The 24,273-nt window shown below is 43.2% G+C and overlaps 1 protein-coding gene across 1 annotated transcript in view; it reads left to right on the top strand.

Annotated features, from left to right (window-relative positions):
• Positions 1 to 1,108: 1,108 nt before the first annotated feature.
• LOC108707090 (clustered mitochondria protein homolog) overlaps positions 1,109 to 24,273 on the top strand; it is a 36,895-nt gene continuing 13,730 nt past the window's right edge. Inside the window, exons 1-10 of the mRNA XM_018244043.2 lie at positions 1,109 to 1,436; positions 4,947 to 5,077; positions 5,292 to 5,463; positions 6,488 to 6,631; positions 7,472 to 7,632; positions 12,270 to 12,424; positions 13,303 to 13,428; positions 20,341 to 20,488; positions 20,907 to 20,999; positions 21,418 to 22,112. Of these exons, the coding sequence (XP_018099532.1) occupies positions 1,349 to 1,436; positions 4,947 to 5,077; positions 5,292 to 5,463; positions 6,488 to 6,631; positions 7,472 to 7,632; positions 12,270 to 12,424; positions 13,303 to 13,428; positions 20,341 to 20,488; positions 20,907 to 20,999; positions 21,418 to 22,112 (1,913 nt within the window). The 5' untranslated portion in view covers positions 1,109 to 1,348. The remainder of the gene's footprint in view (positions 1,437 to 4,946; positions 5,078 to 5,291; positions 5,464 to 6,487; positions 6,632 to 7,471; positions 7,633 to 12,269; positions 12,425 to 13,302; positions 13,429 to 20,340; positions 20,489 to 20,906; positions 21,000 to 21,417; positions 22,113 to 24,273) is intronic.

Genomic DNA, 24,273 nt, shown 5'->3' with positions numbered 1-24,273 from the left:
GGTGGGAGCTCACATTCCGGCATCATTTTCAGGCTAGCAGCTTTTCTTCACTGCAGAATAGTCACTGAAGTCTATGTCCTGAGAAAGTTGCATAAGGATTGGTTCAAACTTGACCCATCCAATCCCTTTGTAGCTTTACCTGGACTTAAGACTTCAATGACCAATCGGCAGTACAGAAACAGGTACCTAAGCTCTCGCCCTCCCTTCTGCAGTCTACATTTCCCTGACAGCACCGGGGGCCGTTAATGAAGTAAGTAAAGTATGAGGGAACCCTAGTCACCAGGGCCAGATTTACATAGCGAGCGCCCCTAGGCCCGATGTCGTTCATCAGAACTCTGATCAAGTGCCAATAGGAAGGGCACGAAACGCGTTAGTTTGTACCACTTACCCACTGCCTGTTATCACTTATTGAGCCGAAATAAAAGCCGCTTTTCAAAAGAATTGTGTAGTGACTCCTGAGGGGTGATTGGGCCAGCGCTGATCGGCGATACACAGAGACTGTTTGCAGATTCCGGCTTGGAGTTGCGGCTGACACGCTACACTACAGCAAGGGTGAGCTCCGCTAATTTCTCATTAGCCGTTTTTTCACTGTGGGATCTACTTGTGGGATCTACTTGGATTGGTGCACAGGAGATTTTAAAAACTATTTTAATCTCCTGTGAATCCCGTGCTTCCTAACCAATGCAGGTGTGGCTGCCCCCCTAAAATTCTGCAGGCCTGTTAGCCACCAATGTTTCCTGCTAGGTGAGCACTGTGAGGAAGTGTGAGCATCTGACGCATCAGGGCTATGGCAGACCCAGTAACGCTCAGCTAAAATCAAATGACGATGAAGAAGGTATGACGACAGTACTGTGACGATTACACTGATTAGGGGACGTTTATGGTGGACACTATACCTGTTATACACGTATACTCTAATGATTTCACTTTGAAATCAGCTATAAAAGTCTGTATGAAATGTCCCAGGGCGACACCCCTTCCCGTGCCAGTGAGGGTTTGTGCACTGCATGAGTTCCCCCTCACAGCCCGGCAAGCTTCCGTCTGCCTGGGATTCCGTGTCCTTACTCTGTACCCTAAATCACCTCTACTCTCAATCTACTCCTGGACTCGGCGTTCAGAAGCAATTTAGCGCACACCCCCGGGTCCTGATTGGCTACAGTGGTGACTCCTCATCCATACAAGGCTAGTATGTCCATATATGGGAAGCGGGGCCCGCCTCCAGCACAGGCATTGGGGTGACCTCTGTGCCAATAGCTCTTACCTAAGGAATCCCAGAGAGTGCGCATCTCCACACACCCGCTGATCCAGAAGGTACCACTCGCACAGTGCAAGGAGGGGAGCTGTCAGCATGGTGAGCGAGACGGAGAGCCAGGCAGCGGGACTTTCACTGGCCGGAGAGCACAATGCACAGGAGGCTGCGACTAACTCTGGACAAGGTGAGAGTTTGAGTGAGAGTATGAGTGAGAGTTTGAGTGAGAGTATGAGTGCACCAGTGCCACTGACTGGAACACACGGGAAGCTGCCTCATCACATTACACTTCAATCACAAGTGGCATTACCGTGTTGTCTGTAGGACATAGCTTAGTGCCGGGACTGTACCAACCACACTGGGAAAGGGGCAGATACTCGAGTTTATTCTCACTGGTGTCATCCCCAGTGTGCGGCCCTCCTCCTGCTGTTGAGCAGCTTTCAATGAGCCGGGACTGGACTATAGGTTGGACATTCCTTGCCCGATTGTAAGCTCATGTGGTAAGCTGTCCTCTGAAACTATCCATGCTTTTTACTATTAAGTACCGTTAGTGTGTGTGTGTGTGTGTGCGTGGGGGGGGGGAGGGTTGTTCCCCTGTTAATTCCATCATTTTGCTTGTTTTATCCCAGATATTTGAGTGGGTGAGTGAGGCAGCATCTCATTGGGCGAGTGAGTGGGTGAAGCAGCACATCATTGAGTGAGTTGGTGAGTGAGGCAGCACATCATTGAGTGAGTGAGGCAGCACATCATTGAGTGAGTGAGGCAGCACATCATTGAGTGGGTGAGGCAGCACATCATTGAGTGAGTGAGGCAGCACATCATTGAGTGAGTGAGGCAGCACATCATTGAGTGGGTGGGTGAGGCAGCACATCATTGAGTGAGTGAGCGTGGTTTAATCGTATTAGGGACAAACTCCATAAAATCGAGCAAAAACATGAATCGTACAATTTTGTTTTTACCCATCCCATTGACTTATATACAACCTCGGCAGGCCTGAGATGCCAGATTTTTGGACTTTTTCCATCCTCAGGTTATAATAAATCTCGAAAATTTTTGAGTTTTTGGCATTCGGACTTTAATAAACAACCCCGTTAAAGTAATACATGTCTGCCATATCCACTTCTCAGAATTTACTGTATGTATGACCTTTACTTGTTTGCATGTCCTTTTCAATGAAACACAATGCTGAATAATTGAAGTGTTTGAAAGTTCATATGTGTTTGCATCATCATGATTTTGCAATGACGCTCCACCTGCACTTTTACTTGTCCTGTAGCACTGACAATGCTATTTAGGGTAGGTGGCAGGTGCACTGGAAGTTGATGTCTTAAAGTCTGACTGCAAGTAGACATGTTAGGAATACCTGCACCTGTATTTATTATGATTCTAATGCATTAACACATTTTTCTGATGATTTTACTTGCAAAGTGTTAGAAAAATTGCACAGCATAGCTTGACTTGTAAGTATCAAGATAAAGCAAAGTAAAATGCTCCTGATTGTTGGACAGTTAAAATGCACCATGCAGACTGCATAATTTTTGCTAGAAAAAATGTAGCATGCTGGCAAGTGATTGTTAAAACAACCCTTTAATTAGATTTTCTTGCTTTTAGTATGGAAAAATAATGGAGTCTGCTCCATCCTGGAAGGGATGCTATCATGTTCCTTACATTATTAAAGTAATTGTTCTTGGTTATTTCTCTGAGATATCTGGGCATCTTTCCATGATATATTCTAGTGCACTCATTTTCACAAACTAGAATATTTTGAACTTATTGTCCCATTTGGTGCCAGTGCTCGGTGCTCCTCGCAGTGGTTAACTGTGTTTGTCAAACAGCTTCCATAACGCCAAATGGCATTCATTTGTCTCAAGAATGCACATCAGACTTTCTGTTAATCCCATCATCGTCAGATCAGGGGATGGCATATCGACACTTCTTTTTAGAGCCACTACAACAAGGCTGTCCATCTGCAGAACCAGGCTTGAAGCCCAGCAACTTCTATTTATTATTTACAAGCAGACACTGCTGAAATCTGTGCAACACAGAGTTTAATGGTGAATGTTTAGAGGTGAAATGATTTGGAGAGATAACACCTTCCTGGCCTGTCACTTATAAACGCTCTAGCCTAGAGAGATCCTCTACTATCTACAATACAGCTTACCCTGCATAGTGCGTGCTTTAATAAAGTAACTGATATATCAACATGCAAATATATTATGAAGTGTAACTTCCAACTCTATCTTCTACACAATGCTATGTAGTTACACTTGGCTGTTTGGGGTTCACAACTGCTGGATCAAAGTACCCTCTAATTCCTTATCGGCTATTTGAGGAATAAAATTCTTCTGTGTGCACATTTTAAATGTGTGTGAGGATTTATAAAAACTGTGGGCATAGGTCAGAATTAATACAAAATGTTGTGTTTTCGCACAAAATTCTTTGTGCACACCACAATTTATTTTGTGTGCGTGCACGTGCAGACGGCTTAGAGGGAACATTGTGCAGGACCATCCTTGACTCCTCAACTGATAATTTCAGTGCATCGATCATTGAAAACCTGTCTTGTACACCTCTCCAGTGCTTCCCATAAGTGCTAGTAGTTGCTTAGTGCTTTCAGCTACCCTTAATGTCCTGCTAACCTCATGCATGCTGGGTAAATCTTCCTTGCGTGCTTAGCTTTTGGGCACAAGCTTTAATACTTTGCTACTGGAACTCTGTTTCTGTAATAAATTAGTCCCTATATCTACTGACAGGGTACAGTTGATTTTTTTGTTTCTGAAAAAAATATTTGGAGTCATATAGCATGTGAACAAACAGGCTAAAACTCTATATCAGCAAAAGAAAATGCTGAAGGGTCTTATAAACAAGCATATCAGCATTACCATATTAATAAAGTATTTGCCCTGGGGTTCCAAGCGAGTCTCTCAAACAGTTTCGCAGTCAAGGTCATGCAAGTCACTGAAAATTCTTTCTGATTTAGTTCAAGTCCCTGCACTTTGTTCAAAAGTCTGGGATTTCAGAGGATCCAAGTTTAGAATAAGAAGTCACAAGACGTGGCAGTTTGCTGTCTGATCTCCTGAACCAGCAGTTAATATTTTATTAAGGGTAAGGATATTTTGACTTTGTACAAGAGGAAATCACGGTAGTCACTGAACATTTGCACTTGTATTGTGGTCAGCGCTAATAACCAGTGTTAGAGCCTTTACTTACTTAGTAAAACACACAATGCAACAGACAACTGGATGTGCTTGAGACTTTATAGCTGACTTTTATGTCCCCATACAAGACACACATACACTTTTGCATGGCTTGAGTGCTGACTACCATGTTCGGCCTTCTAGAAAAAGTGGTTGAGAATCATTGGCGTAGAGCTGAATCTAAACATATAGCAATAACATTTTTGTTTTTTGTATGTGGATTCCAACCAACATCTTTGTGCCATGAATATTGGCCAGTTTTTTGATTAAGCAGGTTTGTTCAATAGCACACAATAGATTTCACAAAACAGCCCTTGGTCATCACTCTGACCCTCTTCTTGGTGGGTCACTGGAAAACAGAGCAGCTAAGTACATATTATGGATATGTTAGATATGAACTATTGTATAACATTATCAAAGGTAATTAAAAAGTAAAAAAAAATAGTTTTCTTCTAATGTATTTGGGTTAACCAGTTTTTGTAATTTCATCTTGGTTATAGGTGTTAATCATACAAGTGATGGAAAGTTGTATAATGGAGTGACAGCCATGGAAGATAATAAAGACACCAGTACTCAGGACGTGTTTGATGTGAAAATACAGCTGCCCGGTGGAGACCTTGTTGATATACAAGTGAGATTATTGTAATCACTCACACTGGAGTTATTTTTAATCTTGATTCAGGTTAAATGGTTATTGTGTTCAAAAGGCAATTTCATAGGCCTTTAGTTTGAATGGTTTAATTATTGCAAATAAGCATCTCAAGTCTGTGGCAGGAATATGGTCAAAATCATGTTTTCAGGTATGGTCTGTTCAGATTCTAAACCTGTATATTCCTTCCCTACAGGTGTCCTCTAAAGAACTGGTCCAGGAGATTATCCAGGTGTTAATGGAACATGAAGATTCTTGTCACCGAACGTGCTTTTCATTGCAGTTTGAGGGAAATGTTCTAGACAATTTCTCTGAGCTGAAGGCTGTGGAGGGATTAAAGGAAGGATCTATTCTAAAAGTTGTGGAGGGTAAGAAGCCAAGCCCCATTAATGAAGGGGTTTAAAGTCACATGAAAATATTCTTTGCCTTGTATAGGTGTACTTTACAAGAAAACTGATGCTAACGGAATAGCATTAAAATGGTAATGTCTGCCTAAATGTTACCAGTTCAAATACAGTTATAATAAAATGAAATATGAAATTGATACAAATACTGGTTGGGGAGACCCTGAATGGCTCATTTACCACAGAAAGTGCGGTGAGGAATGTGCAATTTTGAGTGTAATTGACTTTTTTTTTCCTACAATGCCCACTGCTCTTGTTGTCATATATTAGCCCTTGTGAGTTACAGTATGTGCCTTAACTTACCTGACTAAACACACAGATGGTAAACAGGTTATGACACATTATTTCTCAACATGAGCTGTCACCACTGTTGACAGCTGATGGAGGTCTCAGCTACAGCAACAACTGCTCTTTGCACCTTGCCTCTTTGTAAATAGTAACCTCCATTGGTCCAAACTCAATGCGCTTGAAACCGGAAATGTGGCTCCTGAAGTTAAGAGAAGTGGCTTTTTGCTGCTTATGGTAACTATGACTAGTTTCTCAACTTGTCTCACTGGCACAGCGCCCCTGGTTGCCATATTACTTGCTTTTTACAGGTATGAGAACTTAGGCCTCACTGCACTCTACTGTTCATGACAGCATTGTGTTGTTTTGTCTATGTCTTATTACTGCCTCTGGACACAGGTGCACACTTGTATCCTCTGCTCCAATTCCATTCACTCAATAATATTTAATTACAGTTGAAAAATCATACAAAAAGGTGATTTATAAATGGTGCTGAATTCTCCTAAATACCTAGATTTTTTTAGTATTTTACATAAACGGATTAGAACTTGTAAGCAACCTGAATCATTATGTTTTCATACAATGAGTATTTTCGAATAGTGTAAAAAATTGAAGTGAAAACCATGTGCCTATATTTAACAAGCTGGTTTTGTTATCAATATGCTTATGCCAAACAAGCTATTTTGGTTATGCTTCCTTTCAGAGCCATATACAATTAGAGAAGCTCGAATTCATATTAGGCATTTCAGGGACCTACTGAAGAGTTTGGATCTTACTGATGCTTACAATGGGGTAGACTGCAGCTCCCTGTCCTTCATGAACATCATCTCTGAGGGTGACATTGGAGGTAAAGTCCACTATTGAGTACATGCTTGAGAAAGGGGTCACGCCCCGAAACGTTGCATCCGCAATAAACGAGCAAGGTTTAACCTGCTGGAATTACCCATGTTGTGCCGGTGTGTCCTGTTTCAAAGTCCACTATTGAGCCATTAGTGTTTTTTGTAAATTCATAAAAAGAACAACATGGGCCTTCACCACTAAAATACCAAAGTGTTAAAAAAAAATGAACACACACCTAAATAATGCATTATAATATAGCAAGGGGGTCCAACCTGTTGAATGGCACTTCCCGGAACCCCTTGGCAAATGTCAGTAGTTAGACCAGTCTGTATTATCCGTCTACAGGTTTTAAGCCCTTGCTGAGAAAATGCATGATTCTGCTTCCCTCATCCATCAGTTTGTAGTCTTCTGTTATAGGCGCAAAAACGTATTTTTATATATCTGAAAATAATAATACACGACTTGGTTTTTCAGCTGTATGTAAATTACAACTCCCAGAATCCCAGCTGAAGACCATACAGTCCCTCTTCACCTTCAGTCCTTACATTTTACAGGATTTCTAAAAATCATTTATTTTTTCTAGAAAAAGAATATATTTTTTTATTCATTGCTTACATCATACACTTGCATCATACTCCAAGAACTTGGAATCTATAGTTTGGGAAGGAAGCCAGACAATAAACCCTTAGTGGCTCTATAAAAGTTAACGTTTTCAGTAGTCAATAAACTATAAGTGAACTATGTCATAAACAAGATTCTTGTAAACAATATAAAAAAAGAATAAAAGCCCTTATGTGTTATAAAATTCAGGATTTGTGACTCAACAAACCTTTGTTTGTTCTTCTAGATTGTCTTTGCCTTGAAAGCAATGGTAATGGTAAAAAGAAAAAACGCTCATCTGCTGACCAGGGGCTCGAAGCAATTGACTGTTCTCCTCCAGAATATATACTTCCAGGAAGCACTGAGCGTCCCCTGCAGCCTCTCCAGCCCATTAGCTGTGATAATAAGGTAAAGTACTGATATCTTAGCTAGGAGAGGCCCCCCTATATTGTTATGTACAAAAGCATATACAGTGTTACAGATGTTTAATATAAGGCTGAATAAAGGAACATGCACTGACTGGGAAACAAACTCAAACTGGATTTCAAGTAGGACCCTTAAAAGGAGTGAACTTTTAGATGGTTGCAAAGGAATAGGTATATAGAGAGTGATATTCTGACACAATTTGCAGTGGGTTTTAATTTTTTGTTATTTGTGTTTTTTGAGTGATTTAACTTTTTATACAGCAGCTCTACATTTTGAAATTTTAGCAATCTGGTTACTAGGGTCCAAATGACCCTAGCAGCCATGCTTTGATTTGAATTAGAGACTGGAACAAGAATAGGAGAGGGCCTGAATAAAAAGGTGAGTAATTAAAAGTAACAATACATGTGTAGCCTTACAGAGCATTTGTTTTTAGATGGGGTAAGTGACCCCCTATTTGAAAGCTGGAAAGATCCCGAAGAATAAGGTAAATTATTAAAAAAAACTATAACAAAAAATTCATGAAAACCGATTGAAAAGTTGATTAGAATTGGCCATTCTCTAACATACTAAAAGTTAACTTAAAGGTGAACCACCTCTTTAATTCAAGTCCCATTGGTGATTGTGAGCTACGTTTGCTTTTTGCACCAGCATCCTAGCAGGTGCACCAGAAAATTTAATTTCATACCTTGTTTACATGAAAATCTAAGCCCTCTGAAGGTATTTACTTGTCTCGTGCCATACACACAGCACTGCCTAGATACCAAAAATGAGAGTTTTGATTCACCCATAAGGCATCATGGGTGAAGACATACAAATCACTCCTTTATGTCCTTTTGGCCAACTAGGCATCTAGAACCGCTGGTTTATAGCACAGAACAGCCTTCTTTTATGAGTCTCATAGGAGGGCAGCATTAAGTAATTACTACATTTTATTTTTCAATAAAAATCTGTATTGTGACAGCAACAAAAAAATTGCCATACCTGCCAGACACAACGGTTTATTCTAGTTCTTTTAGAATTCCTGTGGGTACTGTACATGCCATAAACTAAAATGTACAAATTACATTGTCACCTATTATTTTATTTCCCGGAAATGTCAAGGCCTTTTTATTTTTAAATGGCAGTTCAGCGTAGCCTGACCAGTCTCAGTCATTCATAGGTGCTGGTTTACAGCTCTTATTATTCTGTGTATTGTCATACTTGCCCTCATGATAACTTGCATTGTCATACCCTGTCAATGGTTTTAACTTCTACCTATTCTGTACATTCCCAGATTCTGCCTGTTTTGTGCATTATGAGGTTTTGTATATCAGAAGCAGTACTGGTTTCTGTGTGTATCTGACTTGACACATTGCATTCGCAGCAATAGGCATATACCTATTCCTTTGCAACCATCTAAGAGATTTAGAAAATTGCAGTACTCCCAGGTAGTAATAAAACCACCTTTATTTCTCCTTACATCTGGCCCAGCAACGTTTCAGACCACCTGGTCCTTTATCAAGCTGACAAAGTATATATTCACAGGTTCACAACTTCCTTAAATATCCACTTTTGCAATGCCCTCTAGTGGTTACAATATAGCAAGACTCTTTGTATTAAAAATACATCCATCTCAGTTCCACATTAGAAACAATGTTGCAATACAGTTATTTGTAACATAGAAGCTAACTTAGCTTGTGTTGCTTCACTTGCACATTCTTTGGTGGCCACTAGAAGATAAAGCAAAGTAAATACCACATTAAAAACATGTATAAAAAAGCTTAAAACTGCCAAACTTATATCAGAGGGTTCAAGTCATATTCTTTATTCAGACCTCCGGGCATAAGGGTTCCCAACTTTCTGATTCAACCCACCTCATTTCAATAGCTGTTTTACCCTGTCACCTCCTGTCCTTGGTCTGGGAATTTGCTGTAAAATTTGGAATCACAACTGGGTGACTGAATGTCCCACATCCACAAAGTGACATGCTACAGGATTTTGTCTCACTTTTCTGTTTATATCCAATATATGAACCAAGCCAGGAGAACATGCCATCTTGGAATCCAGTCAAAGGACCCATGAGGGCTTTCAGTTCCTGAAACTCCACTTGTAGCTATATAGACTTATAGTTCTATTTGGGCAGGGCTAATGTGCCAGGTTCCTCCATTTCTTACATCATCAAGTGTATTGATAGGTTCTGCCAAACAATCACATGGCTCTTTGTAAGCTTTTCCTTGAAATGGTGGCATTCTTGTGTGCTGCATATTGCTCTCAGCATAATCTAAAGCATCATGCAGTGGCGTAAATGTTAAAATGTAACACCAGGCCGCATGGCACCAACACAGATAAAAACAATGTAGTGAAGGTCATTGCCTGGAAGAACTAGATAAATAGTATCTGTTACTTGTGATGATAGTAAACACTTCCAATTTTCTGTCATGTGTCTGATGCACCTTCAACTGATAAGCATAATGCCTCTTGCAACACCAGTGTTGGGTCATGTAAGTTTGCAGCAATGTGTGTTCACGGGTTACAACAGACAGGAGAGTAAATAAAATGAGTAGGTTATATGAGGTTCTCTTCATAGCCAGGTGGTTTTTACCTGCAATATATTATTTTACACGCAAAATAAGGTTATATAAGTGGACAGAGCACATATAAAGAAGACTTGTGAATGGACAAATTGTTTGAGTGATCAAAGTAGGTGTTTCATATTATAGGCCGGGGGTCATCACACTTTTTTTTAAGCTGTGAGCCACATTAATATATAAAAAGAGTTGGGGAGCACCAAAAATATTCATGGCTAGTGCAAAACAAGAACTATGATTGACTATTTGGTAGCCCTATGTGGACTGGCAGCTAAAAGAGGCTCTGTTTGGCAGTACTCCTGGTTTTTATACAACCAAAACTTGCCACCAAGCCTGGAATTCAAAAATAAGAACCCACTTTGAGGCCACTGTGATCAACATCCAAGGGGGCTCATGAGCTACTGGTTGTGGATCACTGTTTTAGGCAGTTCAAGCCTTAAACAGGGATAAAAGATCTTGAGTGTGTTGTAGAATATAAAACAGTTTATGAACTTTCATTTCAACCCATTGTTCCCGAGTTTAACTGTGGTCATACTGGAACTTGTCATGAGAGCCAATCAAATGTTTACAAAAACATATATACTTATCCAGCATTTTGCACCATTAAGACAGTGATGAGTGCTCAGTTTTGCTCAGTTTCTTGGCAGATCTTAAATAAAATGAGCTGCTTGCATTTATTCAAAGCATTTATTGAGATGCCAGTTATGTGGGCCACCAACTACTTTGATGTTTAAGATGAGAAGACATGGAGCAACCTTGTTACCCGTTGTACAGTTGGTCAGGGTGTTGTGCTTAACACATTTATAGTGAGAACAGATCCCTACCTGCAGAGCTTTCAATATCTAAATAAAACTGTGAAGAAAAAAATCTGATTGCTGATGGGTTTGAGTAGTGACTTGACACTTGTATAGAGTCACATGCTATCTATAGAAGGATGAGGCTTAAGCTTTCTAGTGAGCTGGTTATCCAGATCTGAGCAGTTGGATCTCCAAATAGTTACAACAGGACTCTTGTCCTCTTAACTCCTCATAGTGTGAGCTCCTTTGTAATGTTAAGAAACTGAATTTAATTTAATGTTATGAAGTAACAAAATCTTAAACCTGTTGATAAAGGTGCATTTATAATCTATCTTAGTGACCTGTTTGAATTAATTGGATTGAGCGGGGTACTTTTTTTCTTTTGATATTGTCAAATGATAGGAGTTGACACTTAAAGGCCGCCATACACAGGCCGACAAAAGCTGCCGGCAGCTAATTGGCCCGTGTGTGGGGCCATCCAACGGGCGTACCCGATCGATATCCGACTAAGAGTCGGGCAGATGTCGATCAGGCAGGGTTAAAAATCCTGTTGGATCACGCCCGCATCTATTCGTTGATGTGGTCCTACGATCCAACCACCTGTTAGGCCTCCTTTCTGTTCTGATTATTGGGCCAAAGGGCCCAAGATCGGATCATCTTGATATCACCCCCTTTAAAGTTGGCATATCGGGGAGAGAGATCCTCTTGTTTGGCGACATCACCAAACAAGCGGATCTCCCTGTGTATGGCCACCTAAGTATAAGTATTGGCTATGTCTCTTGAAATGGAAGAAGTAGGCTGTAGGGATGTCTACAATCTTTCTGTTATAGTTTCCATAGGAATCTGTGGAATTTGTGCTATATACTTCTCCAGCTTAGCTGGGATTTTCTCTGAACGACTGCATGCTAACAAGTTAATGGTAATTTCTCAGTTGAAATGGACTGCCCCTTGGGATATCAGTTACGAACAATATAAAACAAACAGCTTTATATACTAAATGCATGCTTACATAAACCTCATAACACTGTTGATGCTCTTTGTTTTTATTTTGTTTTTTTATAATCCATAATAACATTTATTTGCCTTAGACTGTAAGATCCACTGGGGCAGGGACTACTGTGAATGATGTATATGATCTGTAAGTGCTGTGGAATATGTCAGCACTATGTAGATAATATTTTCATTAAGGACATTTTCTTTTTCTTATTACTATTACTTATTACACATTTTAAAATTGTATCCATATTGGTTGTAGCCATTACAGTGCCTTAAATCCATGATAATGAGTGGATGGAATCCTCCTCCTGGAAATCGCAAAATGCACGGGGATCTTATGTACTTAAATGTCATAACAATGGAAGATCATCACATCAACATCACAGCTTCCAACAGAGGATTTTACATCAACCAGTAAGCAGATATTTACAGGATATTTACATTCAGTATGAGGAGGGATGCACTTCATGAGGTACAGACATTTAAGATCTTTCATCTTAAAGCAGTCACAGTTATGTATCTCTCCATTTAGCTCTCAGAGCTACAATAATTCTTACCATGTGGGAGGCAATCTTTCTGTCATGTAAAGTTATTTATAAAGTTACAGAGAATGGTACCTGAAAATAAACAACATGGCAGGATGGCAGATATAAAAATATTATGACAAGTCTCATCTTTTCACCAGGGGTCAAGCATCAGCAAACCTATGTGATATATTAATTTCTTTGCTATAACAGTAACCTTGAGTTTTTCAGACAAAGGACGGCTGACACTGCTGTTAAAGTTTTTTGACTCAACAGAACTCATTTAATAAAGAGCTATGATGTGCAATGAGTCACGTTATCTTTGTCCTTACATTTTTTTGCATGTAATTACTAAAGGCTTCATAGTTTAGCAACCCTGCATGTGATAATCGAAAGCAAGTTCTGATATATAAATAAATACATTGCGAGCTGGATAATGTGGAAGAGACATTAGCCATAGACACCATGATCAGACTAATGCTTAATGAGAATGGCTCATCCAAGACAAAGAATATGCTCAATAATCCTCTTTTATCATATATTGCAACACAATCACTGATTGACCCTTGGTAAATGTAAATGCTGTCCTCATACTCTACTCTGTTTCAAGTGTAGGCAAGCACTTAAACCAAAACTGCCTCATGTGTTCATGTGTGCAAGAAACATGATTTTTGTACACAAACTATATTAAAATATATTAAGATATTGTGTAGTATCCAATGGTTTGGCAGCAACATGCATATCGATTTTCGTTTGTTTACTTTTAAGGTCAACAGCAGAACTGTTCAACCCCAAACCATCTACCCCAAGCCATCTGTGTCACAGTCTTATAGAACTTTTAAACCAGGTCAGCCCAGCTTTTAAGAAGAACTTTTCTGCACTGCAAAAGAGGAGGTAAGGTCCAAAGAAAAGTTTTCCAAAATAACTAAAAGCCTGTAGCTAGGTGTGGGCCTATCTTATGTGAAAAGCTTGGGTTAATAGGCAGAGCTGAGCATTGTCTAGCTACTGGCACAAGGCATTTGGGGAGTGGGTCTGTTGTTAGGGTATCATTCCATGACATTACTGATAAGCAATGTGATGGACTACATTAGATAAGTGAGTGGACTACATAAATGGAGAATGTCCAGACTCGCTCTCTAGCTATTGTTGAACTCCTTGAACTGGCCCAATGGTCTAAAGCAGGGTTGTCCAACTGGCGGCCCGCTCCTCATGTGGCCCCCCACATCAAAGTCTTTCTGCTGTGTCTGTTTACCATATGTAAGATTTAAAAGGTATCACTACAGATTTAACTGCCCCTGCATTGTCTAAACCTCAAATTCAGACTAATCCCCTGCATTGTTCACACTTGAGGCACCTCTATTGTTCACTCCCCTAAAGGCCTGTACTGTTCACACCTGAGACCCAGACTGAAACTGCCCACATTGTTCACCTGTTCACACCTTATACAAAATGCTAATGGGGCCCCAGCACTGTGTCACTCTATGTAGTACATATTTGTAAGGATCAGCCCGGGACTCGAACCTTTATTTCCCAGATTCTGGACATTGTGTGTTCTTTTGAGCCACTGGGGGCTCTTTGAGGCTGATCCTTAGCCTTGTGTGTCTTGTGTTTCATGTACCTGTCAGTTTTTAGTGTGTTCCTCCCCATTCTCCACCCACCTCGTTTACCCTCATGTGTTTCCCATTCCCAATTACCATCCCTTTATTAACCCCGCCCTGAGCTTTGCTCAGGGCTGAGTCATTAATTGTAATCGTATCCTGTATCTGGTCGCTGTATCTTGTTCCAGTGATTCCTTACCTGTATCCCAAGCTCCTGGATTCCAAGCTCCTGTGTTGCCTTGTTCCAGCATTGTTTCCTTATCCTCACCTTCCTGGTAATTACCTTATTTTGAACTGTTCCTGTGTTATTTGCAAGCTCCAAGTAAACCTGCTTTATTTTCACCATGTCTGCCTCCCTTACCATCTATGGGTACACCCCTGGGCTTCCGCCATATTCTCTCCCAATGGAATGGCTATCCACTATCACAGCGGTTCCACGCTGTAACCCTTACAGAATGACTCGGTCAAACAAGAAGCCCTTGGGAAAGCCCTCCATGCTTTCTTGTCCCGATGTGGAACTACAACTCCCTTGGGGTGGGGAGAATGAGGCAAAAGTCAGCTCCCATTTCTGTGATGATGTATACCAGGATTTTCTCTCTGACGATGACTGGGAGGATTCAGTCTTCGATGTGGGCTGGGAGGATTCAGATTTGAGCGAAGATGAGCTACAAACTGCTATCTGGCCTGTGTCTGGTCGTCCACCTCCAGTTTCTTGGCCTTTGAAATCCCCACCGCTGTCTGCTCCTGTTCCAGGGCCAGCTATGCCTCTGCAGTCTGCTCCTGTTCCAGGGCCAGCTATGCCTCTGCAGTCTGCTCCTGTTCCAGGGCCAGCTATGCCTTTGCAGTCTGCTCCAGTTCCCGGGCTGGCTATCCCTCCGCAGTCTGCTCCAGTTCCCGGGCTGGCTATCCCTCCGAAGTCTGCTCCAGTTCCCGGGCCGGCTATCCCTCCGCAGTCTACTTTAGTTCCCGGGCCGGCTATCCCTCCGCATTCTACTTTAGTTCCCGGGCCTGCTACCCCTCAGCTGTCTGCTTCAGTTCCCGGGCCTGCTACCCCTCAGCAACTGCTTCCCCTGCAGCCTCGGCTGCCCACAGCTCCAGAGGGGCCTACCCAGCAGCATCGGCTGCCCACAGCTCCAGAGGGCCTAACCCAGCAGCATCGGCTGCCCACAGCTCCAGAGGGGCCTACCCAGCAGCATCGGCTGCCCACAGCTCCAGAGGGGCCTACCCAGCAGCATCGGCTGCCCCACAGCTCCAGAGGGGCCTACCCAGCAGCATCGGCTGCCCACAGCTCCAGAGGGGCCTACCCAGCAGCATCGGCTGCCCACAGCTCCAGAGGGGCCTACCCAGCAGCATCGGCTGCCCACAGCTCCAGAGGGGCCTACCCAGCAGCATCGGCTGCCCACAGCTCCAGAGGGGCCTACCCAGCAGCATCGGCTGCCCACAGCTCCAGAGGGGCCTACCCAGCAGCATCGGCTGCCCACAGCTCCAGAGGGGCCTACCCAGCAGCATCGGCTGCCCACAGCTCCAGAGGGGCCTACCCAGCAGCATCGGCTGCCCACAGCTCCAGAGGGGCCTACCCAGCAGCATCGGCTGCCCACAGCTCCAGAGGGGCCTACCCAGCAGCATCGGCAGCCCACAGTTCCAGTGGGGCCTTCCCTGCTGCCGCCATTGCCTTCAGCTCCAGAGCCAGTTCCCCAGCAGCCTCCGCTGCCCATGGCTTCAGCTAGGCTTCCCCGGCGACTGGCTCCCCACTGGCTGCCTCCTGCACTTGTGCTGGCTCCCCAGCAGCTGCCTCCTGTACCCATGCCTGATCCTGTGCCCCCAGAAGTGGGGCTTCTGCCTGATCCTGTGCCCCCAGAAGTGGGGCTTCTGCCTGATCCTGTGCCCCCAGAAGTGGGGCTTCTGCCGTGCCTAGTACCCCCAAGAGAGGAGGCTTCGCAGCAGCATCGGCTACCCAAGTGTCCAGCTGGACCTTCCCGACGGCCGGCTTCCCAGCCTGTCCTGTCTGCTGTGCCGGCTTCCCAGCCTGTCCTGTCTGCTGTGCCGGCTTCCCAGCCTGTCCTGTCTGCTGTGCCGGCTTCCCAGCCTGTCCTGTCTGCTGTGCCGGCTTCCCAGCCTGTCCTGTCTGCTGTGCCGGCTTCCCAGCCTGTCCTGTCTGCTGTGCCGGCTTCCCAGCCTGTCCTGTCTGCTGTGCCGGCTTCCCAGCCTGTCCTGTCTGCTGTGCCGGCTCCTCGAAAACTGCCTGTTCCTGTGCCGACTTCTCCAGCAGCTGCCTCCAGTGTCGGTTCTCCGGCAGCTGCCTCCTGTTCCAGTGCCGGTCCTCCGGCAGCTGCCTCCTGTTCCAGTGTTGGTCCTCCGGCAGCTGCCTCCTGTTCCAGTGCCGGCTCCCCGAAAGCAGTCTCTTGCTCCAGTGCCGGTCTCCCAGCAGCTGCCTCTTGTTCCAGTGCCGGTCTCCCAGCAGCTGCCTCTTGTTCCAATGCCGGACCCCCAGCAGCTGCCTCCTGTGCCGGCTCCCCGAAAGCTGCCTGTGCCGGCTCCCCGAAAGCTGTCTCTGTCAATTTCCATGTCTCCCATTACGTTTTCAGCTCCAGTTCCTACAGTCCAGTCTGCAACTCCTGTGCCAGTGGTCCCGCCTGCAGCTCCTGTGCCAGTGGTCCCGCCTGCAGCTCCTGTGCCAGTGGTCCCGCCTGCAGCTCCTGTGCCAGTGGTCCCGCCTGCAGCTCCTGTGCCAGTGGTCCCGCCTGCAGCTCCTGTGCCAGTGGTCCCGCCTGCAGCTCCTGTGCCAGTGGTCCCGCCTGCAGCTCCTGTGCCAGTGGTCCCGCCTGCAGCTCCTGTGCCAGTGGTCCCGCCTGCAGCTCCTGTGCCAGTGGTCCCGCCTGCAGCTCCTGTGCCAGTGGTCCCGCCTGCAGCTCCTGTGCCACCTGTAATGGGTGCCTCTGCTGGTCCGCCGCCTGTAATGGGTGCCTCTGCTGGTCCGCCGCCTGTAATGGGTGCCTCTGCTGGTCCGCCGCCTGTAATGGGTGCCTCTGCTGGTCCGCCGCCTGTAATGGGTGCCTCTGCTGGTCCGCCGCCTGTAATGGGTGCCTCTGCTGGTCCGCCGCCTGTAATGGGTGCCTCTGCTGGTCCGCCGCCTGTAATGGGTGCCTTAGCTGGTTCTTCTGCTATGCAGGCTGACTCTGGCCATCCATCTGATCTGGCTCCTGAACCTGGTGACTTCTCTGATCTGGCTTCCGATCCTGGCGGCTCTCCAGCCTTTGACCCTGGCAAAACTTTTGTCCCCATCTCCAGTCATTGGACTAAAGGATGGGGGTCTTTCGTTTGGGTCGCCCGGAGGTCGACCCTTAAGGAGGGGGTACTGTAAGGATCAGCCCGGGACTCGAACCTTTATTTCCCAGATTCTGGACATTGTGTGTTCTTTTGAGCCACTGGGGGCTCTTTGAGGCTGATCCTTAGCCTTGTGTGTCTTGTGTTTCATGTACCTGTCAGTTTTTAGTGTGTTCCTCCCCATTCTCCACCCACCTCGTTTACCCTCATGTGTTTCCCATTCCCAATTACCGTCCCTTTATTAACCCCGCCCTGAGCTTTGCTCAGGGCTGAGTCATTAATTGTAATCGTATCTGGTCGCTGTATCTTGTTCCAGTGATTCCTTACCTGTATCCCAAGCGCCTGGATTCCAAGCTCCTGTGTTGCCTTGTTCCAGCATTGTTTCCTTATCCTCACCTTCCTGGTAATTACCTTATTTTGAACTGTTCCTGTGTTATTTGCAAGCTCCAAGTAAACCTGCTTTATTTTCACCATGTCTGCCTCCCTTACCATCTATGGGTACACCCCTGGGCTTCCGCCATATCCTCTCCCAATGGAATGGCTATCCACTATCACAGCGGTTCCACGCTGTAACCCTTACAATATTAGACTGGTCCTGATTCCTGTCTCCTGCTCTGTTCTGCCTTCCCTATGCTCCTGTGTGTGTCATACTTTGGTATTTGTTCTGGGGGTTTGTTAGCATTTGAAAATTATTGTTAGGGGCCCCTAAGGTGTTTAATCATATGCTGGGGTACTGTGTTATACACAGGGGAGGAGGAGGCATATGGATTTATGGGTATGTCTTATATGACTTATCTTTTTTCACATATGAGTGACATCCTTGTCAGGACAGGCACAAGGTAGTTTGGCACCGTAGGCAAGAGCTTCAATCAGTGCCCCCTGTCCTGCATTACCATTTCCCTCCTTACCATGATGGTTTTTAAATAAAGAGAGCAAGAAAATGTACAACACTTTTTCATTTATATTACTGCCCCCTGTACCTGTGCCAGCAAGCTCAGCAGCCATCCATCATGCAGCCATCATATTGCACCCAATCTTTACCTGTGTCAGCAGCAGCCAAAAATAAATCTGATCACATCATATTGCCCCCAAGTATTTTTGTGCCAGCGCCCAGCCCAGCAGCAACAGCAATATATGGCCCCCAAATCTGTACCTGGCTGTGCCAGCAGGAAGCTTCACACTTTACAGTAATAGAAAGAATGTCTTCAGTTCAGTGCAACTGTGCAAGGCTGAGAGCAGCGAGAGCCACACCAAGCAGCCCCCCAGCTCTCTGCCTCACTCTGTCATCCAACACATCATTGACGCGTGTACGCACATTGCGGTGCACGGCACAGAAGGAGCTATTACTTGCCGGCAAGAGGGAGAAGGGGAAGGAGATGGATTTCACCCAATTGGGTGACCATGATTACTGAAACAAATTATTAAATAAATGCTTGAAAAAAGTGCGCCCCTCAATGATGGTGCCCTAGACAGCCGACTACTCTGCCTACCCCTAGTTCCAGCCCTGATCCCTGCAGTGAGCACCAACCATTTGGTTTTTTGGTGTGCTATTAATGTGGACATGGTCTTGCGGTAACATGGGTGTGGTTTAAAGTGGGTGTGGTCTAAAAACAGGGAGTGGCTAACACTGGCTTCCAGTATCGGCCCTCCACCATGTAGATTGGAAAAATTCCGGCCCTCTGTACCATAGAAGTTGGACAGCACTGGTCTAAAGCCTCCAAGATGTGGGAAACTGCCCTATAACTGCAGGGCCTTGAGTTGAGCATCCTGTACATACTAAAATATAACACTGTTTGTTAGAGAAACGAACACGGCTCTTGAACATTTTCATATTTTTTGGCCCACATGTTTCTCTAATACTTGGGGCCCAGGGTTTAAATTTTTGATCCGAAAATCATTTTGCAGCTAGATTGTACAAAAATTCATCATCATCCAGGCTTAAATGTGTTCAAATATTCACAAGATTTCTCTTCCACTGAAATAAATTAGAATATGAACTAACTTTCCTGAACGTATTCTTTCCCAAAAACAAGCAAGAGTGGTTTAGCCTCTTTGCATGGTAGTTGAACAATGCCAAATCCTACTAGCAATAAACAAGCAATTGCTAGCAATACTAGCAACAAATGAGAACAAGGGGCATATTTATCAAAGAGTGAAGTTAGAGATCGCCACAGTCCACTAGAGAAAAATTCTGCCACTCTTTAAGAGTATTTATCAATGGGTGGAAGTTAAAGTTGATGAATATGCATTTCAAAATGCCATAGAAATGAAAGGAAAGTGGGGGACTGTGGTGAACTCTTACAGGGGAATGTAATAAAAGTCGCAAAGAGCAAAACAATTCGCACCAATAAGACTAAAAATCCACATCTCGCAATGTAATATTGTTCCTGAAACTTTTATTGCATTGCGAATTTTAATTGCGCACTCATAAGAAGTGCTTGAAGGTGTCGTAATCTTTTGGAGCAAACATAACGACTTTTTCAGTCAGAAGTTTTATTACATTGACTGCGCATTGGTGCAAACTATAAAATTCGCAAACGGTCTTTCACTGTCGGAAGTGGTCGCTAAACAGTTTCCGGGCTCGCAAAAGCTATATTAAATTCGCACAAAGCTAAATTTGTTCGCGCAAAGGCATAACTTTTCGCATTGCGAATAGTTTTTCCGTTAGCGATTTTTATTACATTCCCCCGTAACTTTACTTTTTGATAAATATGCCCCAATGTGAGCTCAAAAATAATGTATTCAAATATATACCATTGAAACTAATTGTAATGTCTGTAATATATACAGTATATGTGCAATGTATGCAATAAAGCAGCTGTTTTGTGTGTATGGATGCAGCAAAGTAACCCAGCAATATTATTCTATTTCTTCTCAACATCAGAATCCATCAGAACCCACTGGAGCGAATAGCAACGCCCTATCAAGTTTACAGCTGGGTGGCCCCAAGCACAAGTCATATAATTGACTGTGTAAGAGCAGAGGATGCTTATAACTCCCGTTTGGGCTATGAGGAACACATACCAGGACAGGTACTACCTTCCAGTAGGGCTCTTCTACAAACATATAGCAACCATTCAGACATTTGCATTCAGCTTCCAATGTTAAGTTCAAAGCTATTGGTGCAGCTATTGGTGCACAGGTGCAAAACAGCCCAGCTACATTTTTGTTGGATCAAAGGTTTTTTTTTTTTAATATATGTTTTCTCTGAACTTCCTAACTGTTGATAACTTGATCACCAACTATCCAGAATAGAAAGCATAGATGGAGAGATACTCATTATTCTTTTATATGACAACATGTGATGGAAATTGATTAAACTTTCTAAATCTTTTTTTGCTGGGTACCTATCCCCATAAATTACCCCCATAAGGCAGTCAATATAGCCATACTTATTGTACAGCTGAGTTTGAGATGTGAGAATGAGTTATAAGTTTTGTATTTTTAAAGACTAGAGACTGGAATGAAGAATTGCAGACTACAAGGGAACTTCCACAAGCCCTTCCCACAGAGCAACAACTGAGACAAAGGGCCACCTTTAAGGTAAAACACATATTTGTAATGCACCAACATAATCCTCATTGATATACAATAAATGCCATCAATTTCACAACACACCAGGAAAGGTGAAGAATGAGTTGCTAGTTACCTCATAATTATTGTCTGTACTGTGCATCTGAATTAAATAAAGTGAACAGCAGAGGTCTCACTCACAGCTTTCCAGTTTAACAGGCTATTAAATATGTTCCAGTCACTGTGTGCAGTATTACTTACTATCCTTAAGGGTCTCAGATTAGATATTTGCAGCAAAGCAGTTAAAAAAAAGTGTAAATATTATATCAAAAAGCTGTGCATGTCTTAACCATGTTGCCATTATAATTAGCAATATCATTAGAATGTTGCTGTCCCTGTTTATGATATTACCTGACTATAATAATTCTTTACTTATGATCTTTACCAGATCAACTCTGATTTTGTGGGAGCTTCTACCAGAGGGGCCATGGCTGTAATTGATGGTAATGTTATGGCAATTAACCCTGGGGAGGAGACCAAAATGCAGATGTTTATCTGGAATAATATCTTCTTTAGCTTTGGTTTTGATGTGAGGGACCATTACAAGGACCTTGGTGGAGACCATGCAGCACATATTGCAGCCAACCATGACTTGAATGGAGTACAAGCCTACAGTGATCTAGACATTGAAGAACTTTATTTCTTAGGAACTGTGGTTCTTGATTACAGAGGATACAGAGTCACTGCACAGTCTATAATTCCTGGAATTCTGGACCGTAAAGAAGACCAAAGTGTTGTATATGGTTCAATTGACTTTGGAAAAATGGTTTCATCCAGTGTCAAATATCTGACTTTGCTACAGAAATCATGTAAACCACTGAGAATAATGCGACATACAGTACTGAACGAGAAGGACGAGGAAGTAATGCTTTGTTCCTCCGTGGAGTGCAAAGGAATTGTGGGTAATGATGGACGCCATTATATACTGGATCTTCTACGTACTTTCCCTCCTGACATGAACTTCTTTCCTCTGAAGGAAAAGGAGGCATTTAAAAAAGACTGTAGCCATCGTTTCCCCAAGTCTTACCGTCACAAACTATGCAATCTCCGTCCAGAGTTAATAGACTCTTTCTATCAACACAAGTAAGCACCTTGTTACAAAATATAATTGTATATACATCTAACTGTGCAAACCCAAGTTCTTACTCCAAAAATGTTTCATCAGATTTGTGTTCAAATCTTGATTTAAATTATTGGAATTATTTTTAAGCAGTGCTTAGTTTCCTTTTATTTTTAAATGAATTATCTTTAAAGAGGATGACATAGATTATTATGTGCAGAGAACACCCCCTTATCAGCGAATATGCATTTATATGCATCAAAGGGAGCTGCCTTATTTAATGCTTTAAGAGGAGTGGACTTACTTTATTACTTTATAGGCAACCATAATTATAACACTCTCACTGGCATTTAATACAGTACTTGGATCTTTCAAAATTGCCTTTGGTAATATTTCACTTTTGTAGCCAAGGATAAAAAAGCATGGGAATGCTATGAGGGTTTTATGGGGATGCTAAAAATATTCCCTGATAGTTGCTCCACTTTCTAAAGCAGAGCTCATTCGAAATGGGGTGTTGCTGGGTGTCGAATGCAACTGCTAATTACTCTTCTCTAAATTCTACAGCGGTATTAAATATAAAGGACCTTTGATCATTTTAGTTATTAACTGAATGCACACGCAGCAATGCGTTTTCAATAGTCGCCCAAAGCTGCCTCAGTGAGGCAACTTCGGGCGACTATAGAAAACGCATCGCCACGTGTGCATTAGCACATGCGACTTTTCATTGTAGCCTATGGGGAAAAACGCTGAGGCAGTTCGGGGAGATAGTCGCTCAAAAGACAAGGCAATTAGTCGCCAGGCGACAAAATCTCCCCGAATCTCCTTGTGTGGCCTTACCCTAAAAGTGCAATACCATAAAAGCAGAGTGACCAAAAAACAGGGTGTAAAATAGAGGTACAGGTAAGGGACCTGTTATCCAGAATGCTCAGCACCTAGGGTTTTCCGCATAAGGGATCTTTCATAATTTGGATCTTCATACCTTAATTCTACTAAAATTAGAATGAAAAAAAAAAAATAGAATTAAATAAACCAAATAGGCTGGTTTTGCTTCCAATAAGGATTAATGATATCTTAGTTTGGATCAAGTACAAGCTACTGTTTTATTATTACAGAGAAAAAGGGAATCTGTTTTTAAAATTTGGATTATTTGATTACAATGGAGTCTATGGGACATGTTCATTCAGTTATTCGGAAAGGGTTTCCAGGTTAATGGATCCCATACCTGTACCTGCGCATAGATGAATGCCCATGTTTTAGACTTAATTCCTGTATTTTAGATATTATGGGGCGAAAATTCGCTAGCGGCGGCTTCACAGGCAGCACAACACTTCGCCAGGCGAAAATTCGCTCAGACCACGCTAATTCACTAACATGCAAAGTTGCGCCCAGGGCACCAAACACTGGCAAAGTTGCGCTAGCATTAAATCGACAAGCAGAGCGAAGTTTCGCTAGCGTTGGCTAATTTGCATACAGCGGAAAGTTAAAGTTGAATGGACATATATGTTGCAGCAAATACATTCCATTACACATTACATTACATTATACAAGCCCAGGCTTAATCAAAGAAAATAGAGTTGTTATAATGCCCTACACATGAGCCCAGTGTATAGTTTATGTTCCATATGTTAGGAAATGTAGGGGGGAAGCCGGTTACCCAAAACATTTTTACGCTCTTTTCCAGCCTATCACCAGCGTTTTTTGGGACTTTTTTTCAACTAAAGTCCTATCTACTCTATTGCACTTCGCCTGGTCTGAAGTGGCGAAGGCAAGTCTAGCGCAAGAGGTAACATTCAGTAAAATCCACATCTTAGTGAATTTGCGCAGTTACTATTCTTCGCCAGAGCGCAACTTCTTCTGGCGATTGAGTGCGAATGAGCGCCAGCATCAGTCTCTTTTGCTAGCGAAGGTATGCCTGTGTCCGTTAGTAAATTGGCGAAGTACCGAAACGACGTAACGTTGTTGAATTTTCGCCAGCGTTAGTCACTTCGCCCTTTAGTAAATTTGCTATGTTTCCAGCTAAAACGTACTGCCATTCATTACGAAGAGGTTTTGCATTGTCTTAATGAAGTATTGTTACTGTAGGGCAGTTTCCCTTCCCCCTTGCATATGAGTTGTGTTGTTGCCTATTTCCAGTTATTATCCAGTGTAGAGCAGCGGATGTGATTTTGCCCATAGGCTGACAGC

Source organism: Xenopus laevis, chromosome 1S (genome assembly GCF_017654675.1).
Source record: "Xenopus laevis strain J_2021 chromosome 1S, Xenopus_laevis_v10.1, whole genome shotgun sequence".
NCBI lineage: Eukaryota > Metazoa > Chordata > Amphibia > Anura > Pipidae > Xenopus > Xenopus laevis.
The sequence above is the reverse complement of the archived record's forward strand: the minus strand, read 5'-3'. Positions and strand labels throughout refer to the sequence as shown.